The sequence below is a fragment of the Ictidomys tridecemlineatus genome, chromosome X (assembly GCF_052094955.1).
Source record: "Ictidomys tridecemlineatus isolate mIctTri1 chromosome X, mIctTri1.hap1, whole genome shotgun sequence".
Classification (NCBI taxonomy): domain Eukaryota; kingdom Metazoa; phylum Chordata; class Mammalia; order Rodentia; family Sciuridae; genus Ictidomys; species Ictidomys tridecemlineatus.
Genome location: NC_135493.1, coordinates 59,305,258 through 59,326,617, shown reverse-complemented (window position 1 = coordinate 59,326,617; position 21,360 = coordinate 59,305,258). Strand labels below are relative to the sequence as shown.

Below are 21,360 nucleotides of genomic sequence, written 5' to 3'. Positions count from 1 at the left end.
AAAAAGGGCAGACATTAGAGAGGGTAGAAGAAGGAAGGATAGCCACGATCAATGAATGATAGCTGTATGGATGGAAATATCACAGAAAATCCTATTAATTTGGACATTAACTACTACTACTTCTTCTAATTCTACTATTACTAGTAGTACTAAGAGAATCAGCAAGATGTACTCTGCCCCCAGACTGGAGCGGTCTGGTGTTGGCAGTGCTACAGGTCTTTTAGGACAAGTGGTGTCTCTGAAAATATCCTTTGGGTTCTGCTCAGGGCATCCAGATGCAGCTCACTGGTGGCAGGTGAAACGCATGACAACCTGATGACAGCCCTGGTGTCCTTGGTCATGGCATGCTTGCCGATCTCCCCAGGCAGCAGGAACTACACTGCTATCTAATTTTCTCTGGAGGTGATGGTCATGTGCTTATTCTTGTGGGCCAGGTGGCTGGAATGAATCCATGACACTCACGATTATCAAGGCAATGGTGAGGCTCACGTGGTCATGTTTCAGGACTAGAGGAAATTGGTAACGAAACTATACCTGTAAATAGTAGACTCAAGTTACTGAGATTAGAATAGCTTTCTCTCCCTCTGGTGGTTTATTACAGAATTAGTGTCATATTTAATTTCAATTAGGACTTCTTATAGGTGTTCACCAGTGCTAGTATGTGGGGGGGGGTATTTTTTTTAAGGATTAAGTATTGTTAAAATTACAATTCGGACTTGGAAAATGCCGAAGGAACTTGTATCTATGTAAAAATAGCCTTCTTCTCTTTGTGTTCACTGTTTGAAAATTGAGGTTTTGTAATTTCTCCTTTTCTTAGTTCCCAGGGGGTTGACTGGAACTAGAGGTATTAGAGGGATAGCCAGGAACACTCAGTGTACTTACTCCTCATTTTCTTTTTGTCATTTGTTTTCTTTTTCTTTTTTCCTTTCATTTTTTTTCCTTTGGTTTCTGAACATTTTACTGCTCTATACAGCCTTTCCATGCAAGTTACACAATGAGTTTCTAAAGCTCTCACACTATGGGGCATGCCCTTGCTACTGCCTGAAACAAGTTTATTGCCTTCAGCCCAAGACACTGGATGAAGGACAATTTATTACTTTCATGTACAGAAATGCAACAGCATACATTTATCCCAGTTTAGTGGCAAGTGCTCTAGCTTTTGCCTTTTCCAGCTTGGCAATGTGAGCCACAGATTTTGGACCCAGGACGTTGCCTTCCCAGTGGTGACAGATCTCATCATATCTGTCATTGTAGTTGGTTCTGATAGCTTCCACCAACTTAGCCAGAGCTCCTTTGTCTTCCGAGTTAACATGTGTGAAGGCAACAGTGGTGCAAGTCTTCCTGTGAACCAGATGTCCTAGCCTAACCTTCCCCTTGATGATGTAGTAAGGGACTCCCATCTTGCGACACAGGGCAGGCAGGAAGACAACCAGCTTGATGGAATCCACGTCAAGTGTGATCACCACCAGCTGAGCCTTCTTGTTCTCCACCAAGGTGGTGACAGTATTGACCCCTGCTCCAAGGACAGGTCATCTCTTTGTGGGGACATCCCCTTTGCCAGCAGCCTTCTTCTCAGCCTGGGCCAATAGCCTCTTCTTCTTTTCCTGCTTGGTCTTGGGTCTGTACTTGTGGGCAAGCTTAAGCAGCTGGGTGTCTGTTTGGCAATCCAAGGCCTGGGTGAACTGGTTAATCGCAGGAGGTACTTTCAGCTTATAGAGAATAACCCTTTGCTACTGCAGCTGGATGTAGGATGTAGCAGGGCCATTTTATAAAGCGGGTAAGGTACCTTTTGGGCTGGATGTCCTGCCAGATGCCGAAGTTCTTTCATCTCTTCTTGAAGAGCGGGTTCACTACCTTCTTAGCCTCCTGCTTCTTGACCACGGTGGGGGCCGGGGCCACCTTCTTCCCCTTGGCCTTCTTTCCCTTCAGCATCTTGGTCGGCTGTAGGAGAGAGCTGTTTTCTTTTTCATTTTCCTTTTCATTTCCTTTCCTCTTTTTTCCTTCTCTCCTTCTCTTTCTCCTACTTCACTCTGTCTTTCCTATCTGGGACACAAACCCAGGGCATAATTTAGGCTAGGCAGGTGCTCTACCACTGAGCTACATCCTCAGTTCCTTTATTTTCTTTCTTCATGTAGCTATTTCTCCACTGTGTTTGGTTCTTTGGTTATATATTTAAATGAATTTCATAATAGTGATAATGTTATAAAAGAAGAAATGAAGCTAGTTAGTTCCATTAATAATGTTTTCTCTGATTTGATAATTTTAATTATGTATGGCAGTAAATTATTTCATTATTTTGTTTAATGTTGTATGATACCATATTTTATTGCTGGTATTTCAAGAAAGATTTTTGTATCCTTGTTTAAAAATGAACTGCTTGGGCTGGGATTGTGGCTCAGTGGTAGAGCTCTCGCCTAGCACAGGTGGGACCTGGGTTAATTCTCATCACCACATAAAAATAAAGGCATGTGTTGTGTCCATCTACAAAAAGATATATTTATTCTCTCTCTCTCTCTCTCTCTCTCTCTCTCTCTCTCTCTCTCTCTCTCTCTCAAAAAAAAAAAAAAGGAACTGCTTATGGCTGGGGCTGTAGCTTAGTTGATAGAGTGCTTGCCTAGCACATGTGAGGCACTGGGTTTGATCCTCAGCACCACATAACAATAAAATAAAGGTATCATGACGATTTACTATAAAAATTTGTTTAAAATGAACTGCTAAGATTTTCTTAGCATGCTCCTTTCAACAGGTTTTTTCATCGAATTCTATTTCTTGAGGAAAAATGTTTTTATCACTTCACATTCTAAAGTTATTGCTTGATTCTTACAGGTCTGTCAGGAAACACTATTGGAATCCTGGCCATTTGGTGTGATATTTCATGTCTAATCTCTATTTTTAAAGTCTTTTCAATTCTTAAATCTTTCTTTGGTTCAATTTCTGTAATTTATGTTTTACTTTCTTATATTTAAGAAATGTTTTTGAACGTATTATCATAGTTTCTTGAAGGATATCCTTCAATTTAAAACCCATTTCCACTCACTTTATTTCCTTTGTCTCTCTAAGGAGGGTTTTAGAGAGATTAGATTAACAGTAGTTGCCTGGAATAGTAGCATTTTTTTTTCAGCAAAAATTCTGTACAACTTTATTTTAACAAGAGAAAAAATTCAATTATAACACAATTTGAAATATCATATACTACAACAGTAGTTGATAATATTTTCATAAGTCTTATACCTTTGTAAACATTATTTTTCTATCATTCCTTTATACTTGTTGAGAGTCTGTATTAATCAATTATATAACATTGTTTCTATAATTAAAACTTTCAACTAACATAATTGTTTGACATTTATTTAGGATTGTTAGTTGTGATGAGAAATTTATGATTAGGCGCAACTGTATGATTGTTGCAGTATTGCTACAAAGGGTTTGCTCCAATCATAAGAATTCAGAGAAATTCAATTCTATATTTTTCCCTTAAAAATAGTGTCAGAATTACTTTATATACTATAGTATTGCACCTTTCAAATTAGTAAAACTTTAGTTTTTACATGCCTTCAGTGAGGACTTAATCCTTCCCTTGCACAGCCCAATGTGAGAAGCATTTCCTACAGGTTATATATAAATTATTGTTTCCCCTCAATAAAAATATGGAATGCTTCATGAATTTGCATGCCATCCTTGCACAGGGGCCATGGTAATCTTCTCTGTATTGTTCCAGTTTTAATATATGTGCTGCCAAATTGAGCACCCATAGTAGCATTTAGAATATTTTTAGAATCCAAATTTTGTTAAGACAACAATTTTACTCTTGGTAGAAGTTTAAGAAAAAATAAATTTATATATGTGTACCTATTTCATTTTGTGTTCTGCGTTCGGAGACTGTAGTTTGGCTGTTTCTACCTTTATGATTCTCCAAGGGTTTTGATCAAATCTGAAGACAGAATTATACAACCAAGACTCCATTTCCAAGAGCAGTGTGGGGGCCATGTCAGGGAATTGCAGCCCAAACCAGGTGGGTTGTTCTAGGAAAAAAATTCTGATTTGAAATAATAATGAACCAAACTGGCCTAAAGTCACTTCACTGGGAAAATGAGCAAGGGAAACTAATGACAGATTCTCTCAAGGAGCCTGAGCTATAATTTGTACTCTTTAGGAAATTTCCATAATGTCTTTTCAAAATGCTCATGTTGTGCCATGAATCACCTAATGTGGTTCAATGACTCTTTGCTCTCTTTGGCATCTTCCTCACTTTCTGGTGGAGGCAACAGGAAGATTCTAAAATGACAGACGGTCTCTGTAATTGGTCAAGCAGGAGGACTATCTCATTGTATTGAGTACTCATTCTGGTTGGGGCAGAATGCCAAGCAAGAGGACTGTCCAATCACACTGTGCCATGAGGCATACTTGCGGGCAGGCCATCCAATGAGATGTCGAGTTGGCCCATGACGTGACACAATGTGGCCTATATAAAGGGCTCCCGGCCCCTAGCAACTCTCATTGTCTGTCCTCACCAACTGTGGACAGCAATGGCTGAACTACTCTCTGACTCTTCTTCTAAGCAGTCCCTCAATCCCCAAGAGCTAGCCTGTGACACCTCTTCTGAGGAGTCCCTCAATCCCCAAGAGCCTCAGAAGGATGGCCCAGCCACCCAAACAAAGCTCAGGCCCCCAGCCACTCCAAGAGCATGAGGCACCACAGCCACTCCAGGTGTGGGGACAGTTTTGCCACCTATTTCCCCAGGGTGCTGAAGCACATCCATTTGGGCCTCAGCCTCTCCCGGTCTAGCGTGAGCGTTCTGGACTTCTTCGTCCAGGACATGTTCCAAAGCATCACCAGCGAGGCCTGCCACCTGGCCGGCCAGAACCATCGCTCCACCATCACCTCCAGAGACATCCAGACGGCCGTGCGCCTCCTGCTGCCTGGGGAGATTGGCAAGCAGGGCCCTCAGCCGCTCACATTCCAGCAAGTGAGCTGCCTCTGGGAGCCCTCCGCAGCCAACCCTAAAGGCTCTTTTAAGAGCCATCACTGGGCCCCAAAGACTGTGTGCTGCCAGTAGTGCTGCCAGCGCAGCACACCTCAGGTCTGGGGGTGAGCGAGGGGGTGCCCTGCCCATTCTTAAAGCACTTCTCAATAAACATCGTCACATCTGCTTTACTATATGTCTGTGGTGAAATATGTTCCAAGGAAAATAATAACAAATCTTTATTGCATGGGCATTTCTGTCACATACTCCTAGATCAACCATTGTAAGGCTCAGTCAGGTCATAGTTATTTTTGTAATAATGTATCTTTTTAACTTTTATTCTCACAGGAATGTGGAGCAGAATTATAATTAATGTGCCCTATGGAAGTAGATAAAGCCCAAAAGCAGAAAAATAAGCATACCTCAATATTACTTTTAAAAACATCCTATATTCAGAATTGATTAAATATAGACATGTGCCTAAATAACCAATTATGCATTGGTTATTATGCATGTTTCAAGCTGTCTAAAGTGTGAAGTTACTATTCTGATTTGGATTAATATGTAAAAATATAAATATAAATATAAATATATATGTACTGGAGTTTTGAACTGAGTACCACAAGTATGGGAGATTCTTCCACTATGCAGTGTTATTCTGTGGACCTACATATCAAGCCTTCTGTTCTTACTTTTATTTATTTATTTATTTTTGAGCCCAGGGGTGCTTAACCACTGAGCCACATCCCTAGCCCTTTTATGTTTTATGTTGATACAGGGTCTCATTAAATTTCTTAGGGCCTTACTAAGTTGCTGAGGCTGGCTTTTCACTTGGGATTCTCCTGCCTCAGCCTCCTGAGTGGCTGGGATTACAGATTTGAGCCACTGTACCAGTGTCATTCTTATGTTTAACCCCCAAACCTTCGTTCTTGCATAATTATGTTTGCATCATGTGACCATCCACTGGAAACATCTCAGTCTCAATTGACTCCGCCAACCAGAGACCTGCCATCTCCAAGTCATGGACATGGACATTGGCCCATAGCGCAGGCAAGTTGCTTGGATAAAGCAGTAAGAGTCTGCATGAAATTCAGCCTGGAGGTTGAGGAGAAACAGGAAGTGATTCTTTTCCAGGTGCACTGCTGTCTGGATGCTTGTTTTTAACTGTCATGATTTAAAAACTTGAATCTAGAGCTGGGAAGGGAACATGTCTCCTGCCCCTTGCATTATATGATATGTCAAGAGCTTTGTAATGTTGTGAACAACCAATAAAAAAAAAAAAAGAGAATGGGAGTCAGGTGCAGTGGCACAATCTTGTAATCCCAGCGACTTGGGAGGCTGACACAGGAGAATGGTGAGTTCAAAGCCAGCCTGAGCAACTTAGAGAGACCCTGTCTCTAAATAAAGTATTTTTAAAAAGGGGTGGGGATATGGTTCAGTGGTTAAGCACCCCTGGGTTAAATCTCTGGTACCAAAAAAAAGTTGGGCAGAAATTAATATAACTAAGATGACACCTTTTGCCAAGATATTTGAAAGTTAATGTTTATCTTAACATTTTCTAATTTCCATTAAGTTTTTTTCTTTATGGCCTAATGTTTTTGGTTTGTTATACAAATATATTGCTTCAATTTGAAACAACTTAGGATTTTCTATTTTAAAAATTTGGTGCAACTAGTTCAAAAGAAAATAATGGATTTTGCTTAATGAGTCTGAATTTAATCACTTAATTAAATAATAATTTCTTCCAGTTATATTCTTAGGGTCACTTTTTATCAGAACCAATCAGGTAAAAAGTGTTTTTGTAATAATATCCTTTAGCATTTTCATTCTCATTCTCCCTAGAGGAGGCAGTGGAATAATCCATAAGGCAATTATATTTGAAATGGCAACATATAAAGTGAAGACTTGATATAAACATTATACCTCTTCACTCTGATTTTTCCAAACATACCTTTTATAGAATTCTTTTATAGCACCCAATGGAAGTACAAAAAAGTTAAATAAAATTTTCAGAAACAATTCCTTTTCCCTGCTTTTTGGACTTTGTAATTACCATTTCCAGTTATTGGGATTTATCTAATTCTATTCTTTACTATTGACAATCTGTCAATTTTAAAAACACAAACTTTTTTTTTGTACCAGTGATTAAACCCAGGGGTGCTTAGCCATTGAGCATCATCCCTAGCCCTTTTTTTTTTTTTTAATATTTATTTTTTAGTTTTCGGCAGACACAACATCTTTGTTTGTATGTGGTGCTGAGGATCGAACCCGGGCCGCACACATGCCAGGCGAGCGCACTACCGCTTGAGCCACATCCCCAGCCCCCCTAGCCCTTTTTTTTAATATTTATTTTTTAATTTTTGGTGGACACAATATCTTTATTTTTTATTTTTATGTGGTGTTGAGGATTGAACCCAGCGCCCTGCGCATGCCATGCGAGCGCGCTACCTCTTGAGCCACATCCCCAGCCGCCTAGGCCTTTTCTTAATTATTATTTTTAGTTTTGAGACAAGATCTTACTAAGTTGCTTAGAGCCTCGATAAATTGCTGAGTCTGGTTTTGAACTTGCAATATCCTCCTGCCTCAGCCTCTTGAGCTACTGAGATTATAGGTATGTGCCACCAGGCCCAGCCCAAAACATAAACCTTTATTATATGCAATTATACATCATTTGTATGAATGAAATTTCCAATAAGAACAGATTAAGCCTTAAACTGGACTAGCCAATGAAGAATACACAACTAAAGGTGCACAGACATTAGCTCAATGTGTGGGTGAGAGATCAGGGCTGAACCAATTACAGCCTTCTTATAACGTGCAGATTGGAGATTGAGGAAATTGAGAGTGATGTTCTTTGTTATTTGTTGTTTCCTTACTTGTTTATTTTCATGATGTTTTAAAAATATGAGTCCAGGGCTGGGGTTGTGGCTCAGTGACAGAGCGCTTGCCTTGCACATATGATACATTGGGTTCTATCCTCAGCACAACATGAAAATAAATAAACAAAGATACTGTGTCCATGTATAACTAAAAAAAAAATTTTAAACTATGAGCCCAATTAAGATATACTTTTAACACTGTTAACAATATTTAAAAAATAAACTTTAGAAATTTAAAGTATGCATCTAGACCTGGAAGTAGGATATTTCCATTGCCCTTTGCATCAAATAAAAGGACTATGGTCTATCATTTATAGAACTAAGTCGTTTCCTCAAGTGATTTGAATGTTCATATTAATTTTAATGATAAATTATTTTAATTTCCACTGTTTCTTTGACCATTGACTTTTTAAAAATATTATTTTAATATAACATAAAATATAAACATGTACATATTAATGAGGCAATAATGACTTTTTGTTTCACTTGTCCATGTGCATTGTTGAATTTCAACAACGTTGGTGATTTTCTAATTGCTTTTGTTTCTAAAATTTATTTCTAGCCTATTACAGATATGGAGAAAGAGCATACTGTGGGATTTCAATCCAAAGAAATTTATTATTGTTTTCATTAATGCCCAATATTTCATCATTTTTATTAAATGTTCCATTTGAATTTCTTAATAAAATGATGAATAACTCTTTTAATGTATGCAGACACCTTTGAAGAATGTCAGGCCTAGCCAAACAATAAGTCAAAAGCTGGGCACACTATAAAAATCAAAACTTTTCTTGTGGGCTGGGGGTATAGCTTAGTGGTAGACTGCCTGTCTAGAGTGCATGGGCCTGCAGTTTGTTCTCCAGCACCGCTAATTACAACAAAAAACCTTCTTGAGCCCCAGAGTAGGGGAATAAGGCCCTTTGGGGAGAAACACCCACATGGATTATTTCCTTTTGACAGGACTGTCTGTACTTGCTTGGGGGCAAAGTGGGGGCAGGGCAGGATACAAGAGTAGTGCAGGTAAGAACAGAACAATTTCACATCCAGAGCTCCCCTAAGCATCAACAGGGACAGAATGTAGGATAAGTTCTCTCATAAGGATTAGTATGTGTTGTTATTCAGGAAAATTAGAAAAAAAAATGTATGACAATTAGAACGATCTTATGAATGAGCTTACTGTACAGGAAACCAAGAAAATAAAACCTACTCTAAAATCAACCTCACCTAAATACTGATTGGTGATTCAAAATAGTTGTATACATCCAGAACGCAATTTTGTATGCCAAAGGAGCTATGTGTCTTTTCCTGTTGACCACTGAGAAAAAAACCCACTTCATTAAGCCACTGAATACATCATGGTAGTTGGAGCTACTTGAAAATATGTGTGTGTATGTGTAGTGGGGGAGTACTGGGGATTTGACCCAAGGGTGCTCTACTGCTGTGCTACATCCCTAGTCCTTTTTATCTTATTTTGAGGCAGGGTCTCACTATTTTGCCCAGGCTGTCCTCAAACTTGTGACCTTCCTACCTTTGTCTCCCAAGTAGCAGAGATTACAGGTATGAACCACTACACCCAGCTAAAATGCCAAAATTTAAAACATGAAATATCATTGTTTCATAATACTGACTTCATACGTATTTCTTTATGACAAGTAATTTTAAGGATCTGCATCCATTAGATTAGTTTTATCATGCTATTGTGTTTTGCCTGTGTAAATTCAGAAGTTGAATAGGAACATTAGTATGACAACCCAAATAGGGTCTATGAATTAAAGTCAAGGAGTGAAATGGGATTGATGTAGACAAATTATTAGGATGAGAGTGGAATAATGAGGTTGAGTACTATTGGTGAATGTGAATACATGTGATTATTCACTTCAGTGGTCCATTGAGTAAAAGAAGGCACCTAGTGAGCAATCATAATCAAATAGTATGGTTTACTAAAACAATAAACTAAGGGAAAGAGTTAACACTTTAACAACAAATTATATGCTTTCAAAACAGGTTATAGGTTATGTTGAATACATTTTGAAAAGATATTTTAGATATATTTGATAAATACTAAAATTAAGAAAAATGAAAAATTATAATGATATACCTTGAAAAAATAGTGTTCATAGGACAAACATACTCTCATAAAACTTCTTCCAACACTACCTATATTATGGAATTCATTTATAAAACAAGTGAAAACTCAAACATGATACATGAATAACTAAAAACTATAAGAAACAGTACCTATTCCTAGAATGTTTAGAAACCTGAAGTTACTACTTTAATTCATTCAGTTTTATCTGATCATGTTCTTTCCTGACTATAATAAATCAGAGCCATGGAGCCACAGACATCAATACAATGTGTGATTAAGTATCCTGGGTGAATCAATAAAAGTATTTCTGATATTGAGAGGAGAAACTTGTAACTCAATGGGATATGATTCTTTGTCAGTTATTGCACTGCAGGATATGTTGTAAGCTTTTAATCATAGTGAAAAATATATAATTCCAGAGCTATGAGTAGACAAGGACCTTTCCTACTGCCATAAAACAAGAAAATAATGGAAATCAATTGGTAGAATTAAAGCAATTTCTCCTTTCCCCACCTTGTTTTTTTTTCCTCAAAACTATTTGGATGTTTAAGTATTTTATTTTTCTCACCAACAAGTACTTGTGTCTGTCAAAATAAAACTTAACACATTTACATTGCAGGAAGAAAACCCAATTCCCATTACAGTGGTCAATGAAATGGAATTGACTCTGATTCCTGGCCCCTTTCTGCCTTTCCCTTCTCTGATCATAACCCATCACTCTTGCTTAAAAGGAGAGCAAAGGTGGGCTGGCGTTGTGGCTCATCAGTAGAGTACTCACCTCGCATGTACGAGGCCCTGGGTTTGATCCTCAGCACCAGATAAAAATAAATAAGATAAAGGTATTGTGTCCAACTACAACTAAAATATAAATTTTTTTGAGAGAGAGAATTTTTTAATATTTATTTTTTAGTTTTCAGAAGACACAACATCTTTGTTTGTATGTGGTGCTGAGGGTCGAACCCAGGCTGCACGCATGCCAGGCGAGCGCGCTACCGCTTGAGCCACATCCCCAGCCCCCAAAAAATATAAATATTTTTTAAAAAGGAGAATGAAGGCTAGTTGGGGAGGAGGAAATTTGAAAATGTTGCAATTTATTTTTTTTCTCTGAGAGAATTTAACAAGGAAATCTAGGACCACCCTTGAAATTGGCTAGCCTATAAGATGGACTTTAGTAAAGTGTGAGAGCACCAGGCTCCTTAACAAGAGTCATTCATCCAGTCCTTGCCATGTTTTCTATGTCTGAGGGTTGTGACAGGCCAATCCTGCCCCTCATGGCCTCTGCTGTTTCCAAGAAATCTTGCAGCCTGTTCATGATGTTAGCATTGCTGTTTCCAGATCTTCCTACACATAAGTGTGAACAATGTCAATCCTTGATATTGGAAGTATGCAAGGATAATATGGCTTTGGGTGGACCTGATATTTGTCTATGTATTTTACCTTTCTCCCATGGGAAGTTCATTTTAATGAGGAATAATATGCATAGTTACTGTGCTTGTTATGATGCTTTGATTGGCATGATGATTTCTATCCTTCCTGCAAACTTAGAGATCTCTCATAAATGGAATCACTACAGACAGGAAAAGGGCCTTACTCAAGGACACATAGCTATTGGATTCAATCTGACTCTAGGACCTCAGCTGATCTCCTGAATCTCATTTGAGTATTTGTTCCATCAAACATGGTATTAGCCTTTGAGTTTTTTCAGTCTATTAGACGTTAATAGTATGAACTCTGAGAAAAGTTGAATCTCCAAGAAGGATCTCAAGTGACAAAACTTGGCCTACAATTTGGAATGAACCTGATAGCTCTTTGCTGATTATAGGGTCACACATGTATTCTGTGTTCCTGAAAGGCTTGTAAACTGAGCTTTGTGGTCCTTGCCAAAGCATGTTCCTATTTCCACTGCCAAGATAAACAGCCCTGGAAAGTTTCACTTTGCTGCCAGGACCTGACTAGTGAACTACCACCTTCAGTCATATTTAAAATCAAGCAATCAGTGATGGGCATGGTAGCATCACTCATTCACATAAGACTGACCAATCAGGATTGAGCACACTTGAATCCTTCATTTACAGAAGTGGATTGGAATGGAAACAATGGTAGGAACGTTTTATATATAAGAGAGCCCCTCCCTTTGTTCCTTGGTGCGCACTTTCCTTTTTACCTATAGTTGCTGTCTCAGAGGTTTGCAAACTTCCCTTCCTTCCTCCATTCCTGCATCCCTCCAACCCTGGATTCCTTCCTTCCCTGTAAATTTAGTTGGCAATAGAAACCATGCTTTTCTCAATTATCATACTTAACAGAGATTGCCTTCATATACAAGGAAAGGCATCACTGATTTTTGACACTTAAATCAACCTCCACTTGGTAATTTAAATGGAATTGCATAAATAAGTGCTTTCTGTAACAAAACTCCGACAATGTGGAATGCAGACATCAAGAGCTGCTTCTGCTTTTTCCCTTTCCTAAATTATTTCTGTATCTTCAAAAATGACCAAGTGTGACACTATTTCTATGTACTTTATTGGGAACAATGTAGAGGAACGGGCTGTGATTAAATTGTGAAGTATTAGAAGACTCCTGAAATAAGAGGTCCATGAGAAATATGGGAAAATAGATGGCCCCCAAATTAGGAGAATCGGGTTTTTTACCAGATTCTTGTCCAGTTCACTTCAGCAAGTTCTCACTCTACACATTATCCATTCTCTCTATGTGTGTTTATTTATGTCCAGAGACCTATGTGTGGGAAAAGATGTTCATAACAATTATAAATTTCATACACATCAGTTTGTTAACTCTGGCAAGAAGTAAAAGTATCCACTCTATTGGAGAGATCACTGTTCTAGGGGTAAATAAAATAAAAAATTATTCTTGAGTCTAAACCCTAGTGCAGTGGGGGGAAAAAAGCATCAGTATATATGGACATACTGTTTTTGGAACCCTGCATACTTCTCAAGAAGTATTTTCTGCATGGAATTATGCGTGAGACTCATGAAAGTTGCTCATCCCTAGATATTATTATCACTGAGGGGTAGTGCCTGTTACTTCCTCCTTACAGCATCTGGAAAGCCTGTGATAATGGTGAACAATGGAAAATAGAAATAAAGTGATGTTATGACAGTTTCAATGATAACCAGTAAGAGGATTAGAAGCTCCTGCTTTGGTATCTTTTATTTATGATCCATCATATGGAAAGTCTGCCTCTCCTGCTGGAGATACTACACCACTCTGAGAGCTTATGGAGAAGTACAGGGATCCAGATAGGCACAGACCTACAATCAGCAATGTGCCAAGCATGTGAGTACAAGTTATCTAGAGCAACTTGTGAAATGTCCCAGGAAGTTATTGAGTAGATTACACATCAGTTAAATAATACTAAGGGAACTGCCTCTGGTTTATAATTTTACAGTTCTGTAGCACTTCTCATTTGTATAATATTTAGGATAGAAAATGTGAAAATCTTTCAGTATTAAATGTGGGAAATTGACAAAATTATCTACAACATGATATTAGATGATGCTCTGTATATGAAAACTGAGAGAAATTAATAGAAACATAAGACCATAGGATAGTTCTAAAAGTGGCCTTGGACTGACCCAGATCTCACCCCTTCCTCCCTTTGAGTTCTCAAGAATAACTGTAGAATGTGCTGGGAATGCAACATCCTGAGATAAGAAGGAACACCCAGAACCACCAAGGCTTAGTTCCAGTCTCTCTAGAACCAGGATGTCCTCCAAAACTCATCTGAGTATGTCTTCTCTGGGCAGATTTTCTGTGTATAGGAGGCACAAGTCGTGATGTATCTAAGCTTTCGTCCTCCCTTGCTGCCCATCAGTGGGTACAAAATGTACTTCATGTAGCTTGTCACATGTGTGGGTGTTCTTTCTCCCTGGACTTTAGCAATACGGTAACTTGTACACTGTGAACCTGCTTTGCAGGGACCTTTGTATGTATCTGAACTTTTACATTGCCACATTTCTGTGAAGAGGTGGCTTTTTCCTCCTGGGAAAGGGACGTGCTGAGAAGAACTCTATCAGTTCTTCACTCTTGGTTGGGGAAAAAAGTATCCTTGAATATTTTTAATCACAAGACTACCGGTGTCTTTTGAGTTCAAATTTCAACTATCAGCATTGTACAGTTAATTTCTGCAGCCAAACAAAATGAGGTGCAAAAGCAAAAAATGATTCTTTCTGGGGTCAGGGGTGGGAAACTTAACTGAGGCTTTACAAGGATTCTGACAGTCTTTGTAAACAAGCAGATATCCATAAGGAAGTCATCATGAACAAAAACAATACATAAACTCATTATGAGATTTAAAAAAAACTGATTATGATATTCATAGTAGTAAAGTATGCATAACATATTTAAATAAATGACAAATTATTTAAAACACAAGAAATACCTATTTATCAAAGTAAGAGAGAGAAATTTCATAGAAATGAACATAGTGACAATTGGATAAAATGATTAAATTTTTATAGAGTGATTTTGACTCAACTGAATAGAGTTTTTGTGAACTAAAATGCAGATGAAAGAAATTATAAAAATTCTTCATACAGCAAAAAATAGAAGCACATGTAAAAGCATGCAATGGAGGAAGGATAGCATCTTCAACAAATGGTGCTGGGAAAACTGGAAATACATATGCAACAAAATGAAACTGAACCCCTTTCTCTCGCCATGCACAAAAGTTAACTCTAAATGGATCAAGGAGCTTGATATCAAATCAGAGACTCTGTGTCTGATAGAAGAAAAAGTTGGCTCCGATCTACATATCATGGAGTCGGGCTCCAAATTCCTTAATAGGACACCCATAGCACAAGAGTTAATAACTAGAATCAACAAATGGGACTTATTCAAACTAAAAAGTTTTTTCTCAGCAAGAGAAACAATAAGAGAGGTAAATAGGGAGCCTACATCCTGGGAACAAATTTTTACTTCTCACACTTCAGATAGAGCCCTAATATCCAGAGTATACAAAGAACTCAAAAAATTAAACAATAAGATAACAAATAACCCAATCAACGAATGGGCCAAGGACCTGAACAGACACTTCTCAGAGGAGGATATACAATCAATCAACAAGTACATGAAAAAAATGCTCACCATCTCTAGCAGTCAGAGAAATGCAAATCAAAACCACCCTAAGATACCACCTCACTCCAGTAAGATTGGCAGCCACTATGAAGTCAAACAACAACAAGTGCTGGCGAGGATGTGGAGAAAAGGGTACTCTTGTACATTGTTGGTGGGACTGCAAATTTGTGCGGCCAATTTGGAAAGCAGTATGGAGATTCCTGGGAAAGCTGGGAATGGAACCACCATTTGACCCAGCTATTGCCCTTCTTGGACTATTCCCTGAAGACCTTAAAGGAGCGTACTATAGGGATACTGCTACATCGATGTTCATAGCAGCACAATTCACAATAGCTAGACTGTGGAACCAACTTAGATGCCCTTCAATAGATGAATGGATTAAAAATGTGGCATTTATACACAATGGAGTATTACTCAGCATTAAAAAATGACAAAATCATGGAATTTGCAGGGAAATTGATGGTATTAGTGCAGATTATGCTAAGTGAAGCTAGCCAATCCCTAACAAACAAATGCCAAATGTCTTCTTTGATATAAGGAGAGCAACTAAAAACAGAGCAGGGAGGAAGAGCATGAGAAAAAGATTAACATTAAATAGGGAGGAGAGGTGGAAGGGAAAAGGAAAGAGAAGGGAAATTGCATGGAAATGGAATGTGATCCTCAGGGTTATACAAAATCACATATAAGAGGATGTGAGGTGAAAGGGAAAAAAACAAGGGAGAGAAATGAATTACAGTAGTTGGGGTAAAGAGAGAAGATGGGAGGGGAGGGGAGGGGGGATAGTGAAGGATAGCAGAATACAACAGTCACTAGTATGGCAATATGTAAAAACGTGGATGTGGAACTGATGTGATTCTGCAATCTGTATACGGGATAAAAATGGGAGTTCATAACCCACTTGAATCAAATGTATGAAATATGATATGTCAAGAGCTTTGTAATGTTTTGAACAACCAATAAATAAATAAATAAATAAATAAATAAATAAATGGTCAAAATGAAAAAAAAAATAGAAGCACATGGGTTTTGTGAACCAAAAGATGAAAGAAATTATAAAACTACTTCATATAGCGAAAAATAGGGGCAAATAGAAGCAATGTTACTTAATTTCCTAAAAAGGGTAAGTTTTGAAAAAAATAATTTTCAAATGAAAAGACTGGTAATTTTCCATAAAGATGAAAGATATGATGTGCTAAGCTCAGAAATACACCTTTGTATAACCATACTAAAGCTAGTTAATATCTAGAATATATAAAAAGCTCCTACAACTCAACAACAGAAAAATAATTTTATAAAATGGGAAAGGATCTTTTTCTCCAAAGAAGATGCACAAGGCCCAACACAGAACTTTATTATCATAAAAATGCAAATCAAAACCACAATGAGATAGTACTTTGAAACTTTTAGGTTGATTACTATAAAGAACAAAACAGAAAACTAGAGCTGGCAAGGATGTGAAGAAACCAGAAGCTTTTTGCACTGTTAGTAAGATTGTAAACTGGTACAATAACTGTGTAAAGAAGTATGGAGGGGCTAGGGATGTGGCTCAAACGGTAGCGCGCTCGCCTGGCATGCGTGCGGCCCGGGTTCGATCCTCAGCACCACATACCAACAAAGATGTTGTGTCCGCCGAGAACTAAAAAATAATAAGTATTAAAAATTCTCTCTCTCTCTCCTCTCTCACTCTCTCTAAAAAATAAAAATAAAAAAACAGTTATTTAAAAAAAAGAAGTATGGAGTTTCCTCAAATTAAAAGCAGAATTATCATATAATTCTGGGTATATATACAAAGGATTTCAAAATATGATTTTTTTTTGTTTTGCTACTAAGGATTGAACCCAGGGGTGCTCAACCCCTGAGCCACATCCCCAGCCCTTTTAAAACTATTTTATTTAGAGAAATCTTCTCACTGAGTTGCTCAGTGCCTCACTTTTGCTGAGGCTGGCTCTGAACTCACGATCCTCCTGCCTCAGCCTCACGAGCCACTGGGCTTATAGGCATGCACCATCTGGCTCAAAATATGATATCAAAGAGATATTTGCTGATCCATCCTCACTGCAGAATTATTCATAATAGCCAAGAAGTGGAAGCAACTTAAATGGACTTTAGTAGAAGAACATGTAAAGAAAATGTGGCATACACATATACTGAAATGTTATTTAGCCTTAAAAAAGGATATCTTATCATATGCTATAACATGGGCGAAACTTAAGAACATTATGCTAAGTAAAATAAGTCTGTCACAAAAAGATAAATATTGCATTATACCACAAATATGATGTGCCTAAAGTAGGTAAACTCTAAGAAACATAAAGAATGGTGGTTGTCAGGGAATTAGGAGAGGGACAAAAGAGAAATTATTTTTCATTGGGTACAGAGTGTCAGTTTTGTATGATGATAAATTTGTAGAGATATATTATTGCATGATAAGGCAATATAGTTATCACTATTGCTCTGTACAGTTAAAATGGTTAAGAATGTAAATTGTAAGGTTTAACCACAATAAAAAACAATAAGAAGAGACATGTAATACATAAATGGGCAAAAGTTTTGAAAAGATACTCTAAAAAAGAAGATATGCAAATGAAAAATAAGCACATGAAAAGAAGCTCAACATCATTAGGCATCAGGGAAATGTAATTTTAAAAATGGTCAAAATTAAAAAGACTGACCATAACAAATGTGGGCAAGACTGTAGAGTTAGAACTCTCATACACTACTAGTAGGCAAGAAAAAATGGTAAAGCTTTTTGGTAGTCTCTTACAATGTTTATTTTATATCTACCATCTGATCATGGTATTGCACTCCTAAGTATTTATCATATGTTAGTGAAAAAACTTGTATACAAACGATCATAACAGCTTTGTTTATAGGCACTATGGATTGAAAAAAAAGGCAAATTCCCCTCAACAACTGAATGGACAAAACTAGTTATAGTAGAATTGAAAGTCCATACCTACAGGTTCCACACCTGTGAATTAAAAAAACTGAATAATTTTTTTTACAAACAATTATGTCCACATTGGTCATGTGTAGGCTTTTTTCCCTTGTCATTATTCCTTACATGACACAGTACATGACATAGCATTTACATTGTATCTGGTATTATAAGTAATTTAGAGATGATTTAAAGTGTAGAGGAGGATTCTCATGGGTTCTAAGCAAATACTATAGAATTTTACATAAGGGGCTTGGGCATGCACAGCCTTTGCAAGTCACAGGGGTCCTAGAACCAAGCTATCTTAGACACTGAGAAACAACTGTATATTCATATACTAGAATGCAATTCAGACATAAAAAAGAATGGACTTTTGAAACATGCCACAATATGATTAAAATTAAATAGGCTGAGTGAAAGAAGCCAGACCAATTAAAAACTACAATCTTCATGTTTACTTTTAAATAAAATTGTAGAAAATGAAAAAAGAATCTATAGTAATAGAAGATCAGTAATAGTCTGGTGATAAGATGGGGAGAATAGCAATGGGAGCCTATGAATACAGAACTGAAAATGGTATATGTGGGAAAGTCATCATTGTGCTATTTAAGAATGTCTGGGACCAGGGTTGTGGCTCGGTGGTACAGAGCTTGCCTGACATGCATGAGGCACTGGGTTCTATCTCCAGCACCATGTAAAAATAAAATAAGTGTATTTTGTCCATCTACAACTAAAAAATATATTTTTTTAAAAAAAGAATGTCTGGTTGTTTGGGGGGTCATAGTTTAGTATTCTTAAGATGATGAAAAATATGGTAACTATTAGTTTTTAAAATGCTAAATTCTTGTTTCTGATATTTTAAACTAACACTTGCAATATTTCTGGCATTAAGATGTTATTATAGGGCTGGGGTTATGGCTCGGTGGTAGAGTACTTGTCTTGCATGTGCAAGGACCTGGGTTTGATCCTCAGCCCCACATAAAAATAAATAAATAAAATAAAGATATCGTGTCCATCTACAACTAAAAAAATATACTTAAAAAGATGTTATTCCAGAATGAATAAAAAATGTAGTTACCATGTAAGAACCCATATTACAATCTCAAATTGCTAGGAAGACCTTCTAACTAACTGCTTATTACTGTATTCATCTGAGAGAAACATGGTAACTGCTGAATAACATTTATACAATGAGAATAAGTGAGGTATATTAATTGCAAAGGCATACTAAAGATTAAGTTCCTCCTTGAAGTGGATAGTTCATTGCTTTCATCAAAAGAGAATATTTCAAAGATGGGCCTCAAGGGCTGCTATAAAGTATGTAATTGCCAGTGGAATTAAATTCCACTTTAAATATCCTTTCCAATGAGGAGATGAAAGTAGCTTCTCTACTTTTGTACTATTTCGTGAACTTCATAAGAAGTATTCCAAAATATGTCTCTTTGCCCAGATCTATGAACTTACTGGAGAAAGGTATTATGTATCTTACCAGAGATAGAAGTGGTGGAGGACTCCTGTGAACTGCTGTGTTCAAATATGTACTAAAAGCTTAAGCAGCCACCACCACCCAGAACCTCAGAACTCACTTCCTTGAAACACCTGACATGAGCCCAGTCACCGATGAAGAGTTGCCCAGGGAAAAACAGAATCCAGAAATTACTATGTTTTATGGAGTAAACATTTCCCTGATTGCTGAGAGCCATAGCCAAGTAGGAATGACGCATGGCAATTTCTTTGTCAGCCTACCCAATGTTGCTTAGAGGCAGGACTCTCCATTGTGGAAATGGGCTGGCCTTGGACTCAGGTCATTTGCAGTGACATTGCATGAATGTTTGAGAAAGGTGACCCTGCTCAAGGACCAGGGAGGATCTGGGTTTAGGGCGGTTCCAGGTTTAGGGTGTGGATCCTGCTGGGAATAGGGCGTATCCTGCTGCCTAAGCGGGATTCAGAGAGTATTTTGGTATGTAGAGCCCAGTGGAGGTGTGGATTTTCCCCAGAACGTGCGTGTAGAGTGCCGGTGAGAGTTCGGGAATAAATAATTGCTGTTTGAATCTACAAGGCTGTGAGTGGCTCCTGATTTTGTGCCCAGCCAGACTGCGGCACCTGATAACATGCTAGGCACTGGGTCAACGACCTCTGACAGTGATGTAATTGATTACCAAGAAGATGCAATGGGTTTCTCACCAGGGCCTTTTTCTTATCCTTGGCACATCTATTTCCTAGCCAAAAAAAAATATTTTTAAAAGTCACTAAGAAGTGGCCTAAATTCATAAGGCATTAATGATCCCACAATAAACAATAGGGTTTTGTGCACGTGAGTTGGCCTGTGGATGAGCCTTCTTGCCCTCATTTTACAGAGAAGGTGAGTGAGCTCACAGAGGTCTGTTCCTCCCACGCCGCCTTTATACAGACAGTAGGTCCAGGACACCCTGGAGCAGGACATTAGGGCCAGGAGGGTCCTACATCTTTCTCCCTCTGCAGTCAGCATGGCACCCAGCCCCAGAGCTGAACGAGGCGACTTGGGTCTGGGATCCCTTTGTGTCCCCACACCCCAGGGAGGCTCAGTCCCCACCGCGGGGCGCCCACACCCTCTGCTGAGTCCAAACACCTGTAGGTGGGGGCCTTGCTTTTATTGCCAGACCATATTGATTTCTATTAAAAATTCTTCACGCTCACAGTGGTCGCCATAATGACGCCAGGTTTCTATGGCAACCGCAATGCACAGGCTGATTTGTATACAGGCAATGCCTACATACCGCCCTCCCCTCTGTCCCCTTGCCTTTCTGGGAAAACAAAACACTATCAACACTATCATTTTTGAGACGGCCACCTGAGAAAGATTACTAGTTAGAGTGACTGGAATGCAGGCTAATGGCAGAACTCTGCCCAGGTTGGTGAAACAAAGCACAACCATGTTGTCACAAATTTTGTTTGCTTTAAAAGCAAAAGAGTAGGAATGGTAACGGTACAGAGACACTGGGAGGTATCTAAGAGCTCTTGTAGATAAGTTCACTCTTTGACAAGGAACCTATGCTTCCTAGAGTGTTGCATTAGGAGGCTTAATTGTGTCTCACTTTCTCTCCTCCTGTGACGTTAAGATTCATCATCATCACTGGGTTCAGTTCTCAGACTCCTTGATCCATTATAAAATTTCCCATGTGCATTGACCTTCATGCTTTATGCATTCACTGTAGATTGTTGCCAGAACTGTATTTCATTGAACCTTATAAAAAAGTGATGCTCTAATTTCTTCTTTATTTATTATCTGGAATTATTATAGAAAAGAAAATTTCATTGGTTATTAGGTTACTCTGAGAATACAAGGAGGGCTATGATGGAATGATTAATTACTTTGTAGTATTTCCACTTTTTAAAATAGTGAGTTCTTCTCCTA

General features: G+C 38.1%; 1 protein-coding gene, 1 non-coding gene and 1 pseudogene across 2 annotated transcripts; 1 reads left to right on the top strand and 2 right to left on the bottom strand.

Annotated features, from left to right (window-relative positions):
* Positions 1 to 1,035: 1,035 nt before the first annotated feature.
* Positions 1,036 to 1,948, bottom strand: LOC101974562 (large ribosomal subunit protein eL8 pseudogene; annotated as a pseudogene).
* A 1,693-nt stretch (positions 1,949 to 3,641) lies between these two features.
* Positions 3,642 to 3,748, bottom strand: LOC120891258 (U6 spliceosomal RNA). Its single transcript, XR_005735629.1, has one exon. It is a non-coding gene; the product is annotated as a U6 spliceosomal RNA (small nuclear RNA).
* A 936-nt stretch (positions 3,749 to 4,684) lies between these two features.
* Positions 4,685 to 5,056, top strand: LOC101960387 (histone H2B type W-T). The gene has a single exon (XM_005328874.3). The coding sequence runs from the start codon at positions 4,685 to 4,687 to the stop codon at positions 5,054 to 5,056; it is 372 nt and encodes a 123-aa protein (XP_005328931.2).
* The last annotated feature ends 16,304 nt before the right edge of the window (positions 5,057 to 21,360 follow it).